Source organism: Calidris pugnax, unplaced genomic scaffold (assembly GCF_001431845.1).
Source record: "Calidris pugnax isolate Ruff unplaced genomic scaffold, ASM143184v1 scaffold234, whole genome shotgun sequence".
In the NCBI taxonomy this organism is placed as follows: domain Eukaryota; kingdom Metazoa; phylum Chordata; class Aves; order Charadriiformes; family Scolopacidae; genus Calidris; species Calidris pugnax.
The window spans coordinates 56,642-78,571 of record NW_015090987.1 but is presented as its reverse complement, the minus strand read 5'-3'; the positions used below and the strand labels follow the sequence as shown (position 1 = coordinate 78,571).

Below are 21,930 nucleotides of genomic sequence, written 5' to 3'. Positions count from 1 at the left end.
CCTCCCCCTCTGCTCTGCCCTGGGGAGGCCCCAGATGGAGCACTGGGACCAGTTCTGGGCTCCCCAGTTCCAGAAGGACAGGGAACTGCTGGAGAGGGTCCAGTGGAGGCTGCGAGGATGATGAGGGGCCTGGAGCATCTCCCTGCTGAGGAAAGGCTGAGGGACCTGGGGCTGTTCAGCTGGAGAAGAGCAGACTAAGAGGGGACCTCATGGATGCTGAGCAATACTTAAAGGGTGGGTGTCAGGAGGACGGGGCCAGTGTTTGTTGAGTGGTGCCCGGTGACAGGACAAGGGGCAATGGGCACAAACCTGAACATGGGAAATTCCATCTCAACATGAGGAGGAACTTCTTTCCTGTGAGGGTGGCAGAGCCCTGGTAGAGGCTGCCCAGGGAGGTGGTGGAGTCTCCTTCTCTGGAGACGTTCAAACCCCCCTGGACACATTCCTGTGGGACCTGGTCTGGGTGGACCTGCTCTGGCAGGGGGTTCGACTGGGGGCTCTCCAGAGGCCCCTGTCAACCCCAGATCATCCTGTGATTCTGTGAAGTATCCCCCTTCCTCAGCCCGAGCCCAGGAGAACCCTCCACGCCACCGGAGACAGCACTGGGAGGTTATCTCAGTTTTATCCCTGAGATCACCCCCAGGTCTGGGGAAATTGCTGACATTTCTGCTCTGCCATTTCAATGCACTTGGCACCATCCTCATCTAATTCCACGTTCGCAGAGCAAACAGACTCCAGCACCATCATCAGCAGAACAGATCTCTCCTTCACCCAGCGGAGAAAGCTGATGTTTGTTTCACAACAAAGGCAAAAGGAGGTAAATTTGTCTGAGCATCCTGTGGCTTTATTTCTTGTTTGTGCGGTGCTTGGAAAAAAGCTTCTCACGGTCCCCAGGTTGGTGCTTAATTTCTTCATCTGCAGAACCTCAAAGACTAGCTTTCATCCAGCCGATATAAAAAATCCAGATACAGACCAGAACAACAGCTTCATTTGTTTAGCCTTTTTTTTTTTTTTTTCATAGCTTTCAGGTTATTTCACATTGGTATTAATTTTCTAAATTACAGAAGTTTTCTTTTAATCAAAAACAGTCGTCTGATGTACTTGAGGAGCGCTTATTTCATACCTGCTACCAACATCACCTGGTAACTCCCCGAGGGACGTGGCATCTCCAAAGCCCCAGCTCTCTCATTTACAATAACAAAGAGCTCCTCTGCAATTATTTTTTTGGACCAAACACACTGGCACACACACCCAAGAACGTGCACTGGTGCCAGATGTCTCTCTCCCTGCAAAATTTGTCCCTCCATCACTGCCACCAACAACCCCTCTCCCTGCTGGCAGCTGTCCCTCTGTGTGGTGAACCCACAGCCCGCTCCTCATCATCACTGGCTGCAGCTCCAGCTCCAGCTCACTGAGAAGCGATGGAAAATTAGTGCTAAATATAGCAATGGAGGTTTTGATCACTGGTTTCTCTGCTGGTTGAGTCTCAGAGCATGGACATGAGAAACAGGAAGGGTCCTTCTGCTTCATTGTGGACATCAGTGGGATCTAGGGAAAACTGGTACCCTGGAATGATAGAATCATAGAATTATAGGTTGGAAAGGACTTTCCATACCATCAAGTCCAACCATCAGCCCAACACTGACAAACCCACCACTGACCCATGCCCCTCAGCACCACGTCTGCATGCTCTTCTCCCAAGGAACAGGCGATGGGACAAGAGGAAACAGCCTCAAGTTGCCCCAGGGGAGGTTTAGGATGGAGATTGGGAACAATTTCTTCCTGGAAAGGGTTGTGAAGCCTTGGCAGAGGCTGCCCAGGGCAGTGGTGGAGTCACCATCCCTGGAGGGATTTTACAGGATGGGTTGACATAGTGCTTAGAGACATGGTTTAGAGATGTTTTTTTATCAGAGTTAGGTTGATGTTTGGACTAGATGATCTTAAAGGTCCTTTCCACCCTGGACAATTCTATGATTCTATGATTCTATGATTCTATCTTCTTCAGGGAGCAATTTCTCACTGAGGAAGCAAAAAAGTTGCCTCCCAACAGCTCCTGTGCTGCTCAAGGCCATGCCTCCTGGCACCCTGTGCACACACATGTCAATGGATTGTCACCTCCTGGGGTATTTTCAGGATTGCTTCCTCCTCAAAGCTGGCAGTGATATCTGCTGGAAGGACAACGCAGCTGGGCTCAAGCAACCTGGGAGATTTCTAGGTGCATCGATGACACAGGCAATGAAGGAGCCAACAAGTAAAGGGGCTCTGCTGGACCTGAAACTTGGAAAGAAGGATGAACTGGTCAGGGGTGTGGATGTTGGAGGCAGCCTTGGCCACAGTGACCATGAGATGGTGGAGGTCAGCATCCTGGGAGGAGGGAGCAGGGCCTAGTCTCAGCTATATCTGCCCTCTTCTGTGGTGGCATCACCATGAGTGGTGGGAAGAGGAACACAGATGGAGCAGGGTGATGGGGAAGAAGTCAGAGAGGCACCATGGCTGCCAACCAGTCTCACCACCAAGCACTAGAGAAGGGGATGTGTCTGGCCTCAAAGACCCAGCAGCGTCTACCCTTGCTTAGAAGAGCCCTTCCAAAGAGAACGGGCAGGAGCATCTCAGAAATGGCACAAATTTTCACATCGCAAGCACACATATATGTAGAGCTGGAGGCCAAAACAGGCACTAGGACTGCTGCTCTGTCCTACACCACTCTGGGATCCAAAGTTTCCACCAAGAAAACAACTTTGTACCCAATAACTTCCATCCTCCACATGGGCAGACACATATATGGGTATAGTCACCGTTGGAAAACCTGCTGTTGCTCTCATGAACTTCTCACAGCAGTTAATTATTCTCGTTATTCAAAATAAGGCTTTTATTTCTAATCAGAACATGCCTGGCTTCATTTTCCGTTCATTCAAATTCATCCTTCCCAAGGGCATCACAATGTTCCTCAGCATCAGATGTTTTCTCCTGGGACTCCCACCCTGCAACGGAGATGCCTCTACAGCTCTTTAAAAATTAATATGTTTAGCACCCTTTATAGAGCCAGTATTTTCTCCAGCACTTCAGTAATACGTCTGTTCTGTCTCCTTCCTCTCTGGAAGTTTTTTAACTTTTTTTTTTTTTTTAATCTTTTAAAACGCTGATCCTAAACCATTTTTTTTTTTTTTTTTTAATCTTTTAAAAAGCTGATCCTAAACCAGAGAAGCTGTGGCTGCCCCATCCCTGTAGGGGTTCAAGGCCAGGTTGGAGGGGGCTTAGAACAACCTGCTCTGGTGGGAAGTGTCCCTGCCCAGGGCAGGGGGTGGCACTGGGGGGGCTGTAAGGTCCCTTCCCACCCAAACCATTCTATGATCCTATGATTCCATGATTCCATGTGTCTGCTGCTGCCCTGTTGGATTTGGACCCCGAGTGTGGACAAAGCAACCAACCAGCCTGGTGGTACCTGGTGGCCAGAGCAGGGGTATAATGCTGGGATGATTGGTCTTCAAGACTTTGGGACCAAGCTCCTGGCCCATGCAGGTGGCCCTCAGGTCTGTGTCCCCCCATTCCCAAATTCACACCCCAACGAATGGGCAGTTTTATGGGGGTGCCTCCTCTCTGCCCTGTTTTCAAGGAAAAGGGACCTGTTTTAGGTCTGTGAAGGGAGGGGAGGGCAGAGGTGTCCTCCCAGAGCCTGTCTGTGCCCTCAGGGTGAGGATGGAGACTATCCCTGTCCTCGGAACTTCTCTTCTGCCTCGACACCATCACCTGAGGTGGTTTTTCTGGTGCATCCCTGCCCACTAAATTTCCCTGAATTTTTCCAGACACCTCCAGCAACCCCAAGGTCTCCAGTGCACCTCAAAATTCTTTATATTGGGGTGCACATTGCCATTCATATTTTGCCTGTGAATATTTCCATTCACGTTTTTATCTGCAGATTCATCCCACCCAGAGCCTTTGGGAACTGGACTTGAGCAGGTGGAAATCAGCAGGTCTGGGAAACGTGTGCCCAGAAGAGCCGGTGGAGGAGCCACCAGACCTGTGAGATCACCTGAGGTGGTTTTTCTGGTGCATCCCTGCCCACTAAATTTCCCTGAATTTTTCCAGACACCTCCAGCAACCCCAAGGTCTCCAGTGCACCTCAAAATTCTTTATATTGGGGTGCACATTGCCATTCATATTTTGCCTGTGAATATTTCCATTCACGTTTTTATCTGCAGATTCATCCCACCCAGAGCCTTTGGGAACTGGACTTGAGCAGGTGGAAATCAGCAGGTCTGGGAAACGTGTGCCTGAGGGGCCCAGAAGAGCCGGTGGAGGAGCCACCAGACCTGTGAGTCGTCCTCAGGCCTAGCAAAACTAGTGAGAAAAGAAAAAAGAAACTCTTTCTGACATGTGCTAATACTGAAAAGGAGAAATGGGATTATTGGAGAAATTTGAAACGGCTTAGTTTAACATTAGCTCCGAACAAAATAATGGAAAAGTGAATATGAGACTTGATCAATAAAGAGTAAAAAGGGCAGGAACGTAATTAATGGCAATCAGTACTTATTTTTGGTATTTTGCTTCCGTAAAGTCATGTCATTTCATTTTCTGATGATTTCCACATTTGCATGATAGAGTTACCCAAAGGCTGAATACAACTGTATTTTCTTTTATTTTCACAGTCTTGTAATACATACCTCATTATAACAAACAAACAAACAAATAAATAAATCGTGAATAAAGCAGCTGTTAATGGAGTTTGGCCAACTGCAAAGTCTTATTTCAGTGGTAGCTCCCCACTGGGAGCTGGTTTTCCATATATTTCTGGAGACATTCAGCAGGGATTGATTGGGCGCTGGGTCCGCTGCTATATATGATTGTTATCAGTTGAAGCAAGTATAAAATCATTGCTAATGTGGTTTTTAGATGATGCAAAGAACGGCTGATTTAATTGAGGCGAATGCAAAGTCATACTGCACAGGAGGAGGGGTGCAGGCTGTCCCAGAGAAGGGGGCTACAGACCCAGCGGAGGTGGCTCCAGAGAAGCTCAGGTATAGAATAGAATCATAGGATCATGGAAGGGTTTGGGTGAGAAGGGAACTTAAAGACCACCCAGTGCCACCCCCTGCCCTGGGCAGGGACACCTCCCACCACACCAGCTTGCTCCAAGCCCCCTCCAACCTGGCCTTGAACCCCTCCAGGGATGGGGCAGCCACAGCTTCTCCGGGCAACCTGGGCCAGGCTCTCACCACCCTCCCACAAAACAAGTTATTCCCCACGTCTCATCTCCATCTCCCATCTATCAAGGTCAAACCCTTCCCCCTCTTCCTAGGGCTCCCCTCCCTCATCCAGAGCCCCTCACCAGCTTTCCTGGAGCCCGCCTTCCTTGAGGTACTGAGCGGGGCTCCAAGGTCTCCCCAGAGCCTTCTCTTCTCCAGGCTGAACCCCCCAACCCTCTCAGCCTCTCCTCACAGCAGAGGGGCTCCAGCCCTCCCAGAATCAAATATAATCAATGAAAGCCTCTGAAATCCCCAGCGCTGGGGACTACTGTTTTAGAAAATATGGAAAATTTACGGGCAAACTTCTGTCCCATCTCCCACCCGGTTCCAAGTATCCCACTAAGCATGAGAAGAACACAGGTCCATTTTCCCTCCAAGAGAAATCCCTTTACATCCACTCCTTCTGGAAGCAGTGAGCAGGAGGACCACGCTCCTTCCATCCCCTTGGGAAGTACATTCATTGCCCAGAGCCCTCCCTGCCATGATCCTGCAGGGAATTTGGGATAATGCAAGAAATGTTTGCGTATCTCATAAAACAAGCCCCGTGTGGACCCCCACCATCTCCCCATCTCTCTTGCCCCGAGAAGCTGTGGCTGCCCCATCCCTGGAGGGGTTCAAGGGCAGGTTGGAAGGGGTTTGGAGCAACCAGCTCTGGTGGGAGGTGTCCCTGACGAGGGCAGGTGGTGGCACTGGGGGGGCTTTAAGATCCCTTTCTACCTAAACCATTCTGTGATTTTATGATTATAATCCATCTCCACCTCTCCAAACCCAGTAGGAACGATGGTGCCACGTCCCACTCAACTCACCCGCATCCTGTATCACCAGGACCAGTGGGATCCTGGTGGGACAGAGCCTGGGCCGGGGTGTTTATACTGGGAAAGGGCCCTGGGGCACGGAGAGTCGTGCTCAAACCCTGACACAGGTGATAAAGAGCATCGGGGACGTCGCCAGTTCGTTTTCCCTGGGTGTTTCCTGCCACCGGGCTAATTGGGTGGGGGCTCTACAAGCCCAGCAGACCTTTGGGTTGTCCCCAAAGCAACCTCAGTGAGTCCTCACCCCCCCGTCACTCATCACCACCCTGGCCACGGCAATTCCTGCAGAATTCCTGGATCCCAAAGGGGTTCCCAGGTCCAGGATTGAGCCAGCCCAGGGGAGGTAGGGACTTGAGAAATGTCCCTCTGTGAGTTTTACCCTTGTCTTTGCCCTGGACTTAAAGCACTTTGGGACCAGGACCTGTTTCAGCTTTTTGTGAACCAGGATGGAGAGGAATTTGGGAGCTCTGAGGCAGAGATCAGCAGATACTCCTGCTGTAAGCCTTTTAGCCCATTCTGTCCTCATTTCTGATTTTAAAAGAGAGCAATGTATTTATTGTACTGCTCTTCCTCCTCTGGAAACCTGCAGAGCCCCTGAGCAGACTGTGTGGTGGGGTCAGGGGATCTGGACCCAGCACCTTCCCGACTGCCATGACCCTTCAGGGGAGCTGCAGGGGACCTTTGAGGACCAGCAAGAGACCTTTGAGGACCATCAGGGACCTTTGGGGACCATCAGGGACATGAGAGAAAACCAATCCACCAACAACTTCATCCGGGCTGCTGAGCTACCACCTCTTTTAGGTAGGACACCGTAAAAGGATGTGCAGTTTATTGCCTGCCTGCCTTTTTAGTGGGGATTTTTTTATTAATTAACTAACATTTGCTAAGACGTGATGATGGTGGAGGTGAGAGGAAGTAAAATCATTAAGCCTTGCTGCTGTAATTCATTACTCACAGAGCTCTGCGGCTGGAGAACAATTAATAAAGCACCATTGTCTGTAAACAGCAATAAAAAGGAATGGAAATGGGGTACTTCAAGGCGAGACACTCAAGGCTTTGTTCTCCATGAAAGCCCTGCTTGTCCCTGACTGTTCACCAGAGTGTTCAAACACACTTGGAGAGCATTTTCCTTCAGAGCATCTGCTTAGACCTTGACTCAGCAGAAACCCGGAGCTCTGTCTCCCCCCTCCCCACCCACACATTCACCAGCTCCACCGACTTCCACTCCTCTCCCAAAGTTTTTGATATTTCACCTACTTTTTTTTTTGCACGCGCTACGTGGATGCCATGGTGGGGGAAAAAAAAACCTGCCAACGTCAAAAATCCCCTCCTCCTCCCCAGGAAAGAGTCCTTTGCGACCCAAACATGTTTATCCAAACACGGCCAACGGAGCTCAAAAAAAACCCAACAGGTCTCGGCGAGAGTGGGAAATCGAATACAAAGTGCAGAAGTCCTGGTTTCCCACCTGGTGTGAGTGATTAGGCTAACATTTTAACCACCTCAGGAACATAAATCTCCCTGACAAGCAGGATAACACCCCATTATGCACGCCCCCTTGGGCATTAATTGCTGTGCTGGTGATTCATTGACTCGGGGACATTCGCCTGAGCAGTTTGCTCCCTGACCCAGCAGCCACATCCACCCAAGGAGCAGAGCAGCAGGAGGGCTGTGGGTTAACAACTGCCTCATGCAGGGTATGAAACTCATCCTGGAAACCCAGAGAAGCAGAAGGATCCATGAAGTGCTCTCATCTGGTACAGAGCCCCTTCCGAGCCCGCCGGCTGCTAAAATGCAGGTGAAAATGCATTTTAGGGGTGCCCACAGGAAGGAGAGCATCCCTGAGCTCTGAGGACCACTCGCTGGAGAAACATCACCCTGAGCAAAGTGCCAGGGGGTCAGTGCAGTCACCTCCCACGCGGGCCAGCTCTCTCCTGGTATTGCCATTCCCTACCTGTTTTCCATCATTTACACTTGGGTTGGAAGCAATTTGGAGGCAGCTCTTCTGTTTCATGTTCGTGCAGTGCCTGCCCAGGGAGATCCTACCTCCCACCAGTGCCACGGTGAAGATGATGTTCGTAGAGAATGGTGAATGTTGGAAGGGACCATTCAGACCGTGAAGTCCAACCATCAACCCAACACTGACAAAGCCACCACTGACCCATGTCCCCCAGCACCACGTCTGCCCGGCTCTCAGTCCCTCCAGGGATGATGGTATTTGATGGGATATGAGTATAGACTCATAGAATCATGGAATGGGTTGGGTTGGGTGATCTTCAAGACCATCCAGTTCCATTCAGGGACACCTCCCACCACACCAGCTTGCTCCAAGCCCCCTCCAACCTGCCCTTGAACCCCTCCAGGGATGGGGCAGCCACAGCTTCTCTGGCCAACCTGGGCCAGGCTCTCACCACCCTCCCACCAAACAAGTTCTTCCCCACATCTCATCTCCGTCTCCCCTCTTTCAGTGTAAAACAATCTCCTGGGTGTTTATGAAAGGGTAACACATTTATTCTCCTGTAACAGAGACACCACTAAGCTCTATCGTTCTTTAATACTGACCAAATTTGATGGCAGCTCAGTTGTCATTAGAGCTGGCCCAAAGGCTTCCAGGAGAAATCTCAGTGGAGGGTCGCTTTGTCAACAAATTCTTGATATTCTGTGATATTAGGTAGGGCTGGAGGAGACTCTCCGAACTGGCAAAGAAATCTCTTCCATCCACAGACCCTTCAGGGGAGCTGCAGGGGACCTTTGAGGACCAGCAAGAGACCTTTGAGGACCATCAGGGACCTTTGGGGACCATCAGGGACATGAGAGAAAACCAATCCACCAACAACTTCATCCGGGCTGCTGAGCTACCACCTCTTTTAGGTAGGACACCGTAAAAGGATGTGCAGTTTATTGCCTGCCTGCCTTTTTAGTGGGGATTTTTTTATTAATTAACTAACATTTGCTAAGACGTGATGATGGTGGAGGTGAGAGGAAGTAAAATCATTAAGCCTTGCTGCTGTAATTCATTACTCACAGAGCTCTGCGGCTGGAGAACAATTAATAAAGCACCATTGTCTGTAAACAGCAATAAAAAGGAATGGAAATGGGGTACTTCAAGGCGAGACACTCAAGGCTTTGTTCTCCATGAAAGCCCTGCTTGTCCCTGACTGTTCACCAGAGTGTTCAAACACACTTGGAGAGCATTTTCCTTCAGAGCATCTGCTTAGACCTTGACTCAGCAGAAACCCGGAGCTCTGTCTCCCCCCTCCCCACCCACACATTCACCAGCTCCACCGACTTCCACTCATCTCCCAAAGTTTTTGATATTTCACCTACTTTTTTTTTTGCACGCGCTACGTGGATGCCATGGTGGGGGAAAAAAAAACCTGCCAACGTCAAAAATCCCCTCCTCCTCCCCAGGAAAGAGTCCTTTGCGACCCAAACATGTTTATCCAAACACGGCCAACGGAGCTCAAAAAAAACCCAACAGGTCTCGGCGAGAGTGGGAAATCGAATACAAAGTGCAGAAGTCCTGGTTTCCCACCTGGTGTGAGTGATTAGGCTAACATTTTAACCACCTCAGGAACATAAATCTCCCTGACAAGCAGGATAACACCCCATTATGCACGCCCCCTTGGGCATTAATTGCTGTGCTGGTGATTCATTGACTCGGGGACATTCGCCTGAGCAGTTTGCTCCCTGACCCAGCAGCCACATCCACCCAAGGAGCAGAGCAGCAGGAGGGCTGTGGGTTAACAACTGCCTCATGCAGGGTATGAAACTCATCCTGGAAACCCAGAGAAGCAGAAGGATCCATGAAGTGCTCTCATCTGGTACAGAGCCCCTTCCGAGCCCGCCGGCTGCTAAAATGCAGGTGAAAATGCATTTTAGGGGTGCCCACAGGAAGGAGAGCATCCCTGAGCTCTGAGGACCACTCGCTGGAGAAACATCACCCTGAGCAAAGTGCCAGGGGGTCAGTGCAGTCACCTCCCACGCGGGCCAGCTCTCTCCTGGTATTGCCATTCCCTACCTGTTTTCCATCATTTACACTTGGGTTGGAAGCAATTTGGAGGCAGCTCTTCTGTTTCACGTTCGTGCAGTGCCTGCCCAGGGAGATCCTACCTCCCACCAGTGCCACGGTGAAGATGATGTTCGTAGAGAATGGTGAATGTTGGAAGGGACCATTCAGACCGTGAAGTCCAACCATCAACCCAACACTGACAAAGCCACCACTGACCCATGTCCCCCAGCACCACGTCTGCCCGGCTCTCAGTCCCTCCAGGGATGATGGTATTTGATGGGATATGAGTATAGACTCATAGAATCATGGAATGGGTTGGGTTGGGTGATCTTCAAGACCATCCAGTTCCATTCAGGGACACCTCCCACCACACCAGCTTGCTCCAAGCCCCCTCCAACCTGCCCTTGAACCCCTCCAGGGATGGGGCAGCCACAGCTTCTCTGGCCAACCTGGGCCAGGCTCTCACCACCCTCCCACCAAACAAGTTCTTCCCCACATCTCATCTCCGTCTCCCCTCTTTCAGTGTAAAACAATCTCCTGGGTGTTTATGAAAGGGTAACACATTTATTCTCCTGTAACAGAGACACCACTAAGCTCTATCGTTCTTTAATACTGACCAAATTTGATGGCAGCTCAGTTGTCATTAGAGCTGGCCCAAAGGCTTCCAGGAGAAATCTCAGTGGAGGGTCGCTTTGTCAACAAATTCTTGATATTCTGTGATATTAGGTAGGGCTGGAGGAGACTCTCCGAACTGGCAAAGAAATCTCTTCCATCCACAACCTGTCCCACGTCTCACCCCAACTTCCAGGTTTGCTCCAACCTCTGTGGCAGCTACTCCAGGTCCCCCATGCCCCCGAAGACCTTAAAACATCTATTTCAACCTAATTCTACTCATGTGCTGCCTATAATGACTTGCTCTCCCGACACATTTTCTTTCTCCCAGCTCCTATCAGAAATGACGCGGACCACCCTGTGCAAATACTCTTTCTTTTGCTAAAAAAGCCAACACAAACACCAACGTTTTGAGGACATAAAAAAAAAAAAAACCACTCACAACAATCCAACGATATGAGCAGCTTTTGTAACCAGCCTTGTTATCTTCACTGTTAAGCAAACAGCTTTTAATGAACAGTCTTTCATTTCCCCTGTGCCTGTCACAGGGTTCCCAGCTTTGATGAAATCAGGAAAAAAAAAAAAAAAAAGGAAAAAAAAATAGAAATGTGGTGGAAGAATTAAGAACTTTGGGTTGTTGTTGTTTTTTTTTATCTGAAATTGTGAATCTCTGTCTTTCCCTTTTCTTTTGCAGTCGTAGCAGCGTTACTGGGGTGACTGGGGCAGAGCAGGGTTTCGGTTGTCCTATCGGTGTCATCTCCTGCGTCACTCAGCTGTGAACAAGCCTGGTCCCCCACAGCACTCGTTGCTCCTGCTCTCAATGAGGGACTTTGGGCTTGATCAGCCCCAAACGGAGCCCTCGGTCACCTGCAGGCTCCCAGCCCTGGTGCAGGGCACAGCATTTTGTGGAGCCCAGAGCTGTTCCCCAGCATCTCCAGGGTCACCAGCCCCTCCAAAGGAGGCACCTCCGAGGTCCAGGTGTGTGGCCGTGGCTGCCTTGGAAGTGTCTTCCCAACCACTGGCTGGACTGCAGAGCCTGAGGCTTCAGAAAGGGTTCCCTAATTGCTTCAGCCAAAAGGCTCTGGTTGCTGCCTGGGTGAGGAGGGGTTATACTGGCCAGACCCAAGCTCAGGAGGGGACCAAAAGGTGCCCAGACCCCCCATGCCTCAGTGTTGTGTAAAGGAAAAGGGCAGCCACCAGCAGGTATGGTGCAGAGAGGAGAAGCCAGCATTTTTCTCAGCATCCCACCCAGTGGAACACAAAGGCAAGGTCTTTGGCCTGTGGTAGGTTCCCTCCTCTTCCTCATCCCAGAGTTCCTTCCCACGGTGGAAAGGGACCTTCTGCCGTGGCTTTGAAGGACGCTGGTGGTTCAATGCAGTGCTTAACAGCCCCATGGGAGCCACCAGAGCCAGCAGCAGTAGGTGATGATAAATCAGCAGATGTAAGAGCCTTGATGCTCCTCAGCTGAACTCTGCCCGATCTGTTAGATGGGACCATCCAGGGGACACATCTATAGGAGAAGCCAGTAGCAATGAAGGGGCTGATGACCCAAGCCCATGTTTGCAGAGATCCCACCACCCTCAGCTTCTCTTGAACCTCTTGGCAAACCCGGTCCTCCAGGATGAGAAGTACTTGGTGCTGCTTTCCAGACCCCGTCCCACGTCCCCCTTTCCCTCTGGCAGCCCTCAGCATCTGCTCCTCCACCCAGGGCACGGGACCCCCGTGGGGCAGACGAGGCGGAGGACGCGCTCCCGGATCTGCCTGGTCCTCACCCCGTAGACGATGGGGTTGAGCATGGGCGGGACCACGACGTAGAGGTTGGCCAGGAGGATGTGGACGTGGCTGGGGATCTGGTGGCCAAAGCGGTGCGTGAGAAAGGAGAAAAAGGCGGGCACGTAGAACATGAGGATCACGCAGAGGTGGGAGCCACAAGTGCTCAGGGTTTTGAGGCGAGCCTCGGGGGACGGGAGCCGAAAGACCGTCCTGAGGATCAGGGCATAAGAGATGGCGATGAGCACGACGTCCAGGCCAGAGGAGAGAAGAGCCGTGGTCAGCCCGTACCAGATGTTGGCTTTGATGTCGGCGCAGGCCAGGCGGGCGATGCCCATGTGCTCGCAGTAGGTGTGGGGCATGACGTTGTGCCCGCAGTAGGGCAGCCGTTTGAGGAGGAAAATGGGTGGGAACATGATGCAGAACCCACGGACAACGGCCGTCACGGCTATTTTCCCAATGACTGAGGGGGTCAAGGTGGAGGAGTAGCGCAACGGGTCGCAGACGGCCACGTACCGGTCGAACGCCATGGCCAGCAGGACGGACGACTCCACGATGAAGCTGAAATGGGTGAAGAACATCTGGGTGATGCAGGCGTCGAAGGAGATCTCCCTGGCGCTGAACCAGAAGATGGCCAGCATTTTGGGCACCGTGGTGGTGGAAAGCATGAGGTCGGAAACAGCCAGCATGGCCAGGAAGAGGTACATGGGCTCGTGGAGGCTCCTCTCCGTGATGATGACGAAGAGGAGGATGGAGTTGCTAAACACTGCGGCGAGGTACATCAGACAGAAGGGGACGGAGATCCAGATGTGGGACTCCTCCATGCCCGGGATGCCCGTCAGGACGAAGGTGATAGGATCGAAGCTGCTTTCGTTGAGTTCATACATGGTGCGGCGGCGCTCAGAGTCAGCCCGACTCTGGCCAAGAAAGAGGAGGGACAAACAACACCTGGTGAGCCTGGTGCTGGCCCACAACCACCTACAAATCTATAGAAACGGGTCTTATTTGCCACTCTCTTCCAACCCAAGCCATTCCTGAAGGCTGAGGGGTTGACTCATGGTGTTTTGCTGTACAAAGGAATTTATTGATTCTTTCCTATCAACCCTACAAACTGTTTCTGTGAGAAAAACATCTTCCCTTTCCCTTCCTTTGCACCGGGAAACAGCCCAGGTCCTTTTTCTGTCTCTGCTTTACCCACTGTCAGAAAAAAAAAAAGGCTTGGAGAAGTCATAGAATCATGGAATGGTTGAGGTTGGAAGGGACCTGAATGATCATCAAGTTCCAACCCTCCTGCCCTGGGCAGGGACACCTCCCACCAGACCAGGTTGCTCCAAGCCCCCTCCAACCTGGCCTTGAACCCCTCCAGGGATGGGGCAGCCACAGCTTCTTGGGGCAACCTGGGCCAGGCTCTCACCACCCTCCCACCAAACAAGTTCTTTCTGGTATCTAATTTAAATCTCCCCTCTTCCAATTTCAAACCGTTACCCTTTGCCCTGTCACTACACTTCATAATTAAGCCATAATTACCTGCCTGGTGGCTGTCGGTGGGGTCTGCACCCGGGAAGCCGTGTGCCCGCGTCAGGGCTGTGTGTTTCTTCAGGGAGGTGAAATAACACCCCGTCTCCCCCTGTTCAGATCAGCGACCGGTTCATTTCTGAGAGGTCCCTGCACAAACGGTGAAGGTGGGAATAAAACCTGAACCTCTGCCCCCGCTGATAAGTGCCTTTGGATGTGGCTGACGTTCAGCTCCCACCTCTGAAGGTTGGGGCCACCCTTGAGGCTTCTCCTGGATGTGTTACTCCCTGTATTTCCAGCTCTATAAACACCTTCACCCTGGTGGCAAAACACCCCAAAGTGCTTTTTGTGCCTCCCCCACCTCATCCCAGGGGGATTTCGCTGGCCCAAAGGCTTCCAGGAGAAATCTCAGTGGAGGGTCGCTTTGTCAACAAATTCTTGATATTCTGTGATATTAGGTAGGGCTGGAGGAGACTCTCCGAACTGGCAAAGAAATCTCTTCCATCCACAACCTGTCCCACGTCTCACCCCAACTTCCAGGTTTGCTCCAACCTCTGTGGCAGCTACTCCAGGTCCCCCATGCCCCCGAAGACCTTAAAACATCTATTTCAACCTAATTCTACTCATATGCTGCCTATAATGACTTGCTCTCCCGACACATTTTCTTTCTCCCAGCTCCTATCAGAAATGACGCGGACCACCCTGTGCAAATACTCTTTCTTTTGCTAAAAAAGCCAACACAAACACCAACGTTTTGAGGACATTAAAAAAAAAAAAAAAAAACTCACAACAATCCAACGATATGAGCAGCTTTTGTAACCAGCCTTGTTATCTTCACTGTTAAGCAAACAGCTTTTAATGAACAGTCTTTCATTTCCCCTGTGCCTGTCACAGGGTTCCCAGCTTTGATGAAATCAGAAAAAAAAAAAAAAAAAAGGAAAAAAAAATAGAAATGTGGTGGAAGAATTAAGAACTTTGGGTTGTTGTTGTTTTTTTTTATCTGAAATTGTGAATCTCTGTCTTTCCCTTTTCTTTTGCAGTCGTAGCAGCGTTACTGGGGTGACTGGGGCAGAGCAGGGTTTCGGTTGTCCTATCGGTGTCATCTCCTGCGTCACTCAGCTGTGAACAAGCCTGGTCCCCCACAGCACTCGTTGCTCCTGCTCTCAATGAGGGACTTTGGGCTTGATCAGCCCCAAATGGAGCCCTCGGTCACCTGCAGGCTCCCAGCCCTGGTGCAGGGCACGGCATTTTGTGGAGCCCAGAGCTGTTCCCCAGCATCTCCAGGGTCACCAGCCCCTCCAAAGGAGGCACCTCCGAGGTCCAGGTGTGTGGCCGTGGCTGCCTTGGAAGTGTCTTCCCAACCACTGGCTGGACTGCAGAGCCTGAGGCTTCAGAAAGGGTTCCCTAATTGCTTCAGCCAAAAGGCTCTGGTTGCTGCCTGGGTGAGGAGGGGTTATACTGGCCAGACCCAAGCTCAGGAGGGGACCAAAAGGTGCCCAGACCCCCCATGCCTCAGTGTTGTGTAAAGGAAAAGGGCAGCCACCAGCAGGTATGGTGCAGAGAGGAGAAGCCAGCATTTTTCTCAGCATCCCACCCAGTGGAACACAAAGGCAAGGTCTTTGGCCTGTGGTAGGTTCCCTCCTCTTCCTCATCCCAGAGTTCCTTCCCACGGTGGAAAGGGACCTTCTGCCGTGGCTTTGAAGGACGCTGGTGGTTCAATGCAGTGCTTAACAGCCCCATGGGAGCCACCAGAGCCAGCAGCAGTAGGTGATGATAAATCAGCAGATGTAAGAGCCTTGATGCTCCTCAGCTGAACTCTGCCCGATCTGTTAGATGGGACCATCCAGGGGACACATCTATAGGAGAAGCCAGTAGCAATGAAGGGGCTGATGACCCAAGCCCATGTTTGCAGAGATCCCACCACCCTCAGCTTCTCTTGAACCTCTTGGCAAACCCGGTCCTCCAGGATGAGAAGTACTTGGTGCTGCTTTCCAGACCCCGTCCCACGTCCCCCTTTCCCTCTGGCAGCCCTCAGCATCTGCTCCTCCACCCAGGGCACGGGACCCCCGTGGGGCAGACGAGGCGGAGGACGCGCTCCCGGATCTGCCTGGTCCTCACCCCGTAGACGATGGGGTTGAGCATGGGCGGGACCACGACGTAGAGGTTGGCCAGGAGGATGTGGACGTGGCTGGGGATCTGGTGGCCAAAGCGGTGCGTGAGAAAGGAGAAAAAGGCGGGCATGTAGAACATGAGGATCACGCAGAGGTGGGAGCCGCAGGTGCTCAGGGTTTTGAGGCGAGCCTCGGGGGACGGGAGCCGAAAGACCGTCCTGAGGATCAGGGCATAAGAGATGGCGATGAGCACAACGTCCAGGCCAGAGGAGAGAAGAGCCGTGGTCAGCCCGTACCAGATGTTGGCTTTGATGTCGGCGCAGGCCAGGCGGGCGATGCCCATGTGCTCGCAGTAGGTGTGGGGCATGACGTTGTGCCCGCAGTAGGGCAGCCGTTTGAGGAGGAAAATGGGTGGGAACATGATGCAGAACCCACGGACAACGGCCGTCACGGCTATTTTCCCAATGACTGAGGGGGTCAAGGTGGAGGAGTAGCGCAACGGGTCGCAGACGGCCACGTACCGGTCGAACGCCATGGCCAGCAGGACGGACGACTCCACGATGAAGCTGAAATGGGTGAAGAACATCTGGGTGATGCAGGCGTCGAAGGAGATCTCCCTGGCGCTGAACCAGAAGATGGCCAGCATTTTGGGCACCGTGGTGGTGGAAAGCATGAGGTCGGAAACAGCCAGCATGGCCAGGAAGAGGTACATGGGCTCGTGGAGGCTCCTCTCCGTGATGATGACGAAGAGGAGGATGGAGTTGCTAAACACTGCGGCGAGGTACATCAGACAGAAGGGGACGGAGATCCAGATGTGGGACTCCTCCATGCCCGGGATGCCCGTCAGGACGAAGGTGATAGGATCAAAGCTGCTTTCGTTGAGCTCATACATGGTGCGGCGGCGCTCAGTGTAGTGTCAGCCCGACTCTGCTCTGGCCAAGAAAGAGGAGGGACAAACAACACCTGGTGAGCCTGGTGCTGGCCCACAACCACCTACAAATCTATAGAAACGGGTCTTATTTGCCACTCTCTTCCAACCCAAGCCATTCCTGAAGGCTGAGGGGTTGACTCATGGTGTTTTGCTGTACAAAGGAATTTATTGATTCTTTCCTATCAACCCTACAAACTGTTTCTGTGAGAAAAACATCTTCCCTTTCCCTTCCTTTGCACCGGGAAACAGCCCAGGTCCTTTTTCTGTCTCTGCTTTACCCACTGTCAGAAAAAAAAAAAGGCTTGGAGAAGTCATAGAATCATGGAATGGTTGAGGTTGGAAGGGACCTGAATATCATAGAATGGTTGAGGTTGGAAGGGACCTGAATGATCATCAAGTTCCAACCCTCCTGCCCTGGGCAGGGACACCTCCCACCAGACCAGGTTGCTCCAAGCCCCCTCCAACCTGGCCTTGAACCCCTCCAGGGATGGGGCAGCCACAGCTTCTTGGGGCAACCTGGGCCAGGCTCTCACCACCCTCCCACCAAACAAGTTCTTTCTGGTATCTAATTTAAATCTCCCCTCTTCCAATTTCAAACCGTTACCCTTTGCCCTGTCACTACCTCTTCCAACTTAAAACCGTTACCCCTTGCCCTGTCACGCCATAATTACCTGCCTGGTGGCTGTTGGTGGGGTCTGCACCCGGGAAGCCGTGTGCCCGCGTCAGGGCTGTGTGTTTCTTCAGGGAGGTGAAATAACACCCCGTCTCCCCCTGTTCAGATCAGCGACCGGTTCATTTCTGAGAGGTCCCTGCACAAACGGTGAAGGTGGGAATAAAACCTGAACCTCTGCCCCCGCTGATAAGTGCCTTTGGATGTGGCTGACGTTCAGCTCCCACCTCTGAAGGTTGGGGCCACCCTTGAGGCTTCTCCTGGACGTGTTCCTCCCTGTACTTCCAGCTGTATAAACACCTTCACCCCGGTGGCAAAACACCCCAAAGTGCTTTTTGTGCCTCCCCCACCTCATCCCAGGGGGATTTCAGAGCAAACGGGGAAAGGGGAGAGGTGGGCTGGACGTTCAGCCCATGCCCAGGGAGCAACCTCTCCCTGCCTTCTCCTTCATTCCTTGTCCTGCCTTTCGTAAAGAGGGGCAGAGACATGGTGGCATGGTCATCGGACAAGGAAATGCTGGCCCAAAATGCAAGCCCACCGGTGCTATCAGGGTGGCCAAGTCACGGTAATACCCTGGAGAGACATCCCGAGTACAGACTTCATCATGTTGCTCTGCCAACAAGGGACCATCCCAGCCTCCAAGCTCAACCTCCAGCGGTTTTCCTTGTTCCCAAAGAGCCAGGGTGGCCCCAAAGGTCCCAGGAAGGGCTGATCAGCCTGAGGCTGTTCTTACAGGTTTGAATAATCATAGAATCACTGAATCACAGAATGGTGGAGGTTGGAAGGGACCTTCCAGACCATGGAGTCCAAACCATCAACCCAACACTGACAAACCCACCACTGACCCATGTCCCTCAGCACCACCTCTGCCCGGCTCCAAAATCCCTCCAGGGATGGTGACTCCACCACTGCCCTGGGCAGCCTCTGCCAAGGCTTCACAGCTCTTTCCAGGAAGAAATTGTTCCCAATTTCCATTCTCAACCTCCCCTGGGGCAACTTGAGGCTGTTTCCTCTTGTCCCAGGGCTCTGAGGAGAAGGAATGCCGCAGGACTGCTGGATTTTTGTGCTTCCCCCCTGTCCATACCCCACCACATCCCCCGCATGTGCTCTGTCAGACACTAGAAAAAGCCCAGGCCAGGGTAGGGATGCAGGAAAATCAATTTCATTTGGACCAAAGCTAAACCTTTGTTCTTCAGACCTGCTTGGTTTATTTTTATTGCCAACTGCAGGTATCTAAGCGCAAGAGGGGTTTGCATTTCTAAGCCTTTCCATTAAGTAGGATTCTTCTCTGTGAACTGAAAAGTTCACGGAAAACCTCAGTCAGCCTAGAAAAAATAAATCTTCGGCTCATCACAAATATTTATCCAAAATTTCATCTTCCCCTTTTAAAACCGCATAGTTCAGCACAGGTGAGTAGAGCTAGGCTGGGTCGTTAATTGTAAATTAAATCAGCTTGGGAATGTTCCCGGGCACCCCCACCAGCCCGTGCCTGGCTGCCTACGGCTCAGGAGGCAGCTCAGCAGGACTTGACACCTCCAGATCTTCCCTCTCCTCCTTCCCAAAGGAGAAAGCTTTGCCCCAGACACCAGCGTTTAATATGAAACGACTCACCGAGGACCAGCCCCAGGAGGAAGGAGGAACCTCAGCCCTGATCAGCTGCGGGAAGGGGTTGGGGGGGAAGGGGGGTGCAGGTCCCCGTCTGTGCCACCAAGGGCTGGGGACATCAGTCCTTCCCCCTTCCCCAATCCCACAAGGAATGGCAGCCCGGCAGCCCGTGGAAGTTTAAATTGCTGGCTCATTAAAGATTAACCCCAATTAACACTCCCAAGGAGTCAGGATATTTCCTGCTTCTCCATCATTTGCATTTCCAAGTGTTTTCCCTCCATCCCTTCCCGGGTGAAGACTTGGGATGGGGATGGGCACTTCACGCTGAGCATCTCTCACCTCCGGGGGTGGTTTATCCCTCACGGGGTGAAAATCACTTCATTTTATGGGCAAAACCTCCCCAAACAGCCCCTGTGTTTGGCTCCTGCTGCTTGATGCCTCCCTGTGGGGTGGGGTCCCTCTCTCTGCCCAGCTCCAGCCCGTGGTCAATGATCTACCAGCAGCGAAGCCTCTGAGCAGCTGCTGGCACAAAGCTGCCTCCGTGGCCTGGGAAAACAGAGGAGGCTGCAGGGATTTCCACCAGACTGAAGGGCCAGTCCGAACTGGAGTCAACTGGAAAACCAGAAACGCTGCGGTTGCGTCATTTATAATACCCTGTTATTGAAAAATAATCTTTAAAGTACATCACGGTGGCAAGAAAAAAAAAAAAAAAGAACGGAAACAATAGCTCTGTCTGCTCAAAGGATGGAAAAAAAGAATTAAAAGATGATCTGAAAATATTTTGCCTGCAAGCAACGTGATGAAGATTATCACAGAATCATGGAATTGTGGAATCATAGACTCATAGAATCATGAAATCATGAAATCATGAAATCATAGAATCACAGGATGGGTTGGATCGGACAGGACCTTAAAGACCATCTTCTTCCAACCCCCCCTGCAGCAGAAAAAAGGGTGTAAATACTGTACTAAGTACATAGGACTGTATGAATTAAAGTGGGGGTCGTAATCCCAGGACCAAATCAAAATGATTGAGAGTAATTGTATTATTTGTAAATTTTTTTTATAAAAAAAAAGAGTATGAATTCTGTATAACTTGGCTGCAATTAAATGTTCATCATGCAGTGGCCTTGAACCCCTCCAGGGATGGGGCAGCCACAGCTTCTCTGGGCAACCTGGGCCAGGGTCTCAACCCATCCATCCATCCATCTCCCCATCCATCCATCCATCCATCTCCTCATCCATACATCCATCAATCCATTTCTTCCCCACATCTCAGCTCCATCTCCCCTCTTTCAGGGTCAAACCCTTCCCCTTTGTCCTATGGCTCCCTTCCCTCATCAAGAGTCCCTCCCCAGCTTTCCTGGAGCCCCGCACTTTAGGGACTGGAAGGGGCTCCAAGGCCTCCCTGGAGCCTTCTCTTCTCCAGGCTGAACATTCTTCCATCAGATGATGCCTCATGTCTGGGCTCCTGCAGATTCTGGAGATCTTCCCAACCAAAGTTCATTTTATCAGTGCATGGGTTTTAATTTCCTTCTCATTTCTCTCACCGTGGATTCTGCAGAGCAGAGCTGGCCCAAAGCCTCTCAGACTGAGGAAGAGCCATTCTTCTTTCTCAGCTGTTAGAAACGGGGAGGAATTTGGCTTTCACAGATTTCAGAGGGTGTTTTTCAAGACAAGGTGAGGTACCCTTTAGCTACTCGCCAAATAAAGAGGAGGCTGAAAATTCAAGTGTCTTCCCAAAAGTATGGGGTAGTCATCGCCAGAGAGCTGCAGGGGTGGAACTGGCTGCTCCTCTTTGGGTAGAAGGACTCTCTTTAATGCAGTTATCTGTTGGCTGGGAAGGAGGAGAAGAGACAACAGCCTGAGGGAGCCCGGCAGGCTCAGCTGGGGTCTGCTCCGAGGGCTCCTCACTCATGGATGGAGCAGAAACGGGCTCTGCTCTTCCCTTCCTGCTGTGGGGAACATCTCCCAGATCAATATTATTTTAGTTCACATCCCTTTACTTCAGAGCAGAGGGGTTCAGCTCCCAGGTGGGACCCTGGCCCAGGTTGCCCAGAGAAGCTGTGTGTGCCCCATCCCTGGAGGGGTTCCTTATCTTTTGTGGGACTTTCCACGTCAGGAGATTCATGCACCCTGTTTGTCACCCCTCCAGGACCCTTTCCCCTGGGCCACGTCTCCCCCCTCCCCCAGAGCCAGGGGATGCCTCCCCATGGCTTATGGGGTAAGAATGGGGCTGGAGGGGGAGGCTCTGGGCTCACAGAAGGATCCTGGGAGGGCAATAGCTCCTCCACAGGGGACCACAACACCCACAGTAGTCATGGAAATTTTCAGTGGGAGCCAGGCAAAGAATTAGAAATGTTTCTTTTGTCCCTTTTCTTACGCATCGTGCATTTCAAAACGCGTCGTTTAGATTCCCCTCACTTCTGGCTGGGGGAAGGAATTTGAATTGTGCTGAGCTTTCCGAGGCAGGAGTTGGTTTTCCTCCAGCCCAGGCAATGATTTCTCCTGCGGTCTCGGTAGCCACGTCCCGTCCTCGTTGCCTGCTCTGCCAGCACCATGTCCAGGCTCCGTGCTGCTGCTGCTGCTCTGCAAACACAGGGATTAAACAGGGGGCTCTGGTTTTTCCTCCCCACCCCAGGCCTCTTCCCA

At 51.8% G+C, this 21,930-nt stretch overlaps 2 protein-coding genes across 2 annotated transcripts; both read right to left on the bottom strand.

The window, feature by feature from the left end:
• Positions 1 to 12,361: 12,361 nt before the first annotated feature.
• On the bottom strand, positions 12,362 to 13,333 carry LOC106894955 (olfactory receptor 52B2-like). The gene has a single exon (XM_014954010.1). The coding sequence runs from the start codon at positions 13,331 to 13,333 to the stop codon at positions 12,362 to 12,364; it is 972 nt and encodes a 323-aa protein (XP_014809496.1).
• Positions 13,334 to 15,992: 2,659 nt separating this feature from the next.
• LOC106894954 (olfactory receptor 52B2-like) lies at positions 15,993 to 16,964 on the bottom strand. The gene has a single exon (XM_014954009.1). The coding sequence runs from the start codon at positions 16,962 to 16,964 to the stop codon at positions 15,993 to 15,995; it is 972 nt and encodes a 323-aa protein (XP_014809495.1).
• Positions 16,965 to 21,930: the final 4,966 nt, after the last annotated feature.

Excerpts from the sequence above, each read along its gene's own strand:
- LOC106894955 (XM_014954010.1), bottom strand. The coding sequence starts at position 13,333 with ATGTATGAACTCAACGAAAGCAGCTTCGATCCTATCACCTTCGTCCTG.
- LOC106894954 (XM_014954009.1), bottom strand. The coding sequence starts at position 16,964 with ATGTATGAGCTCAACGAAAGCAGCTTTGATCCTATCACCTTCGTCCTG.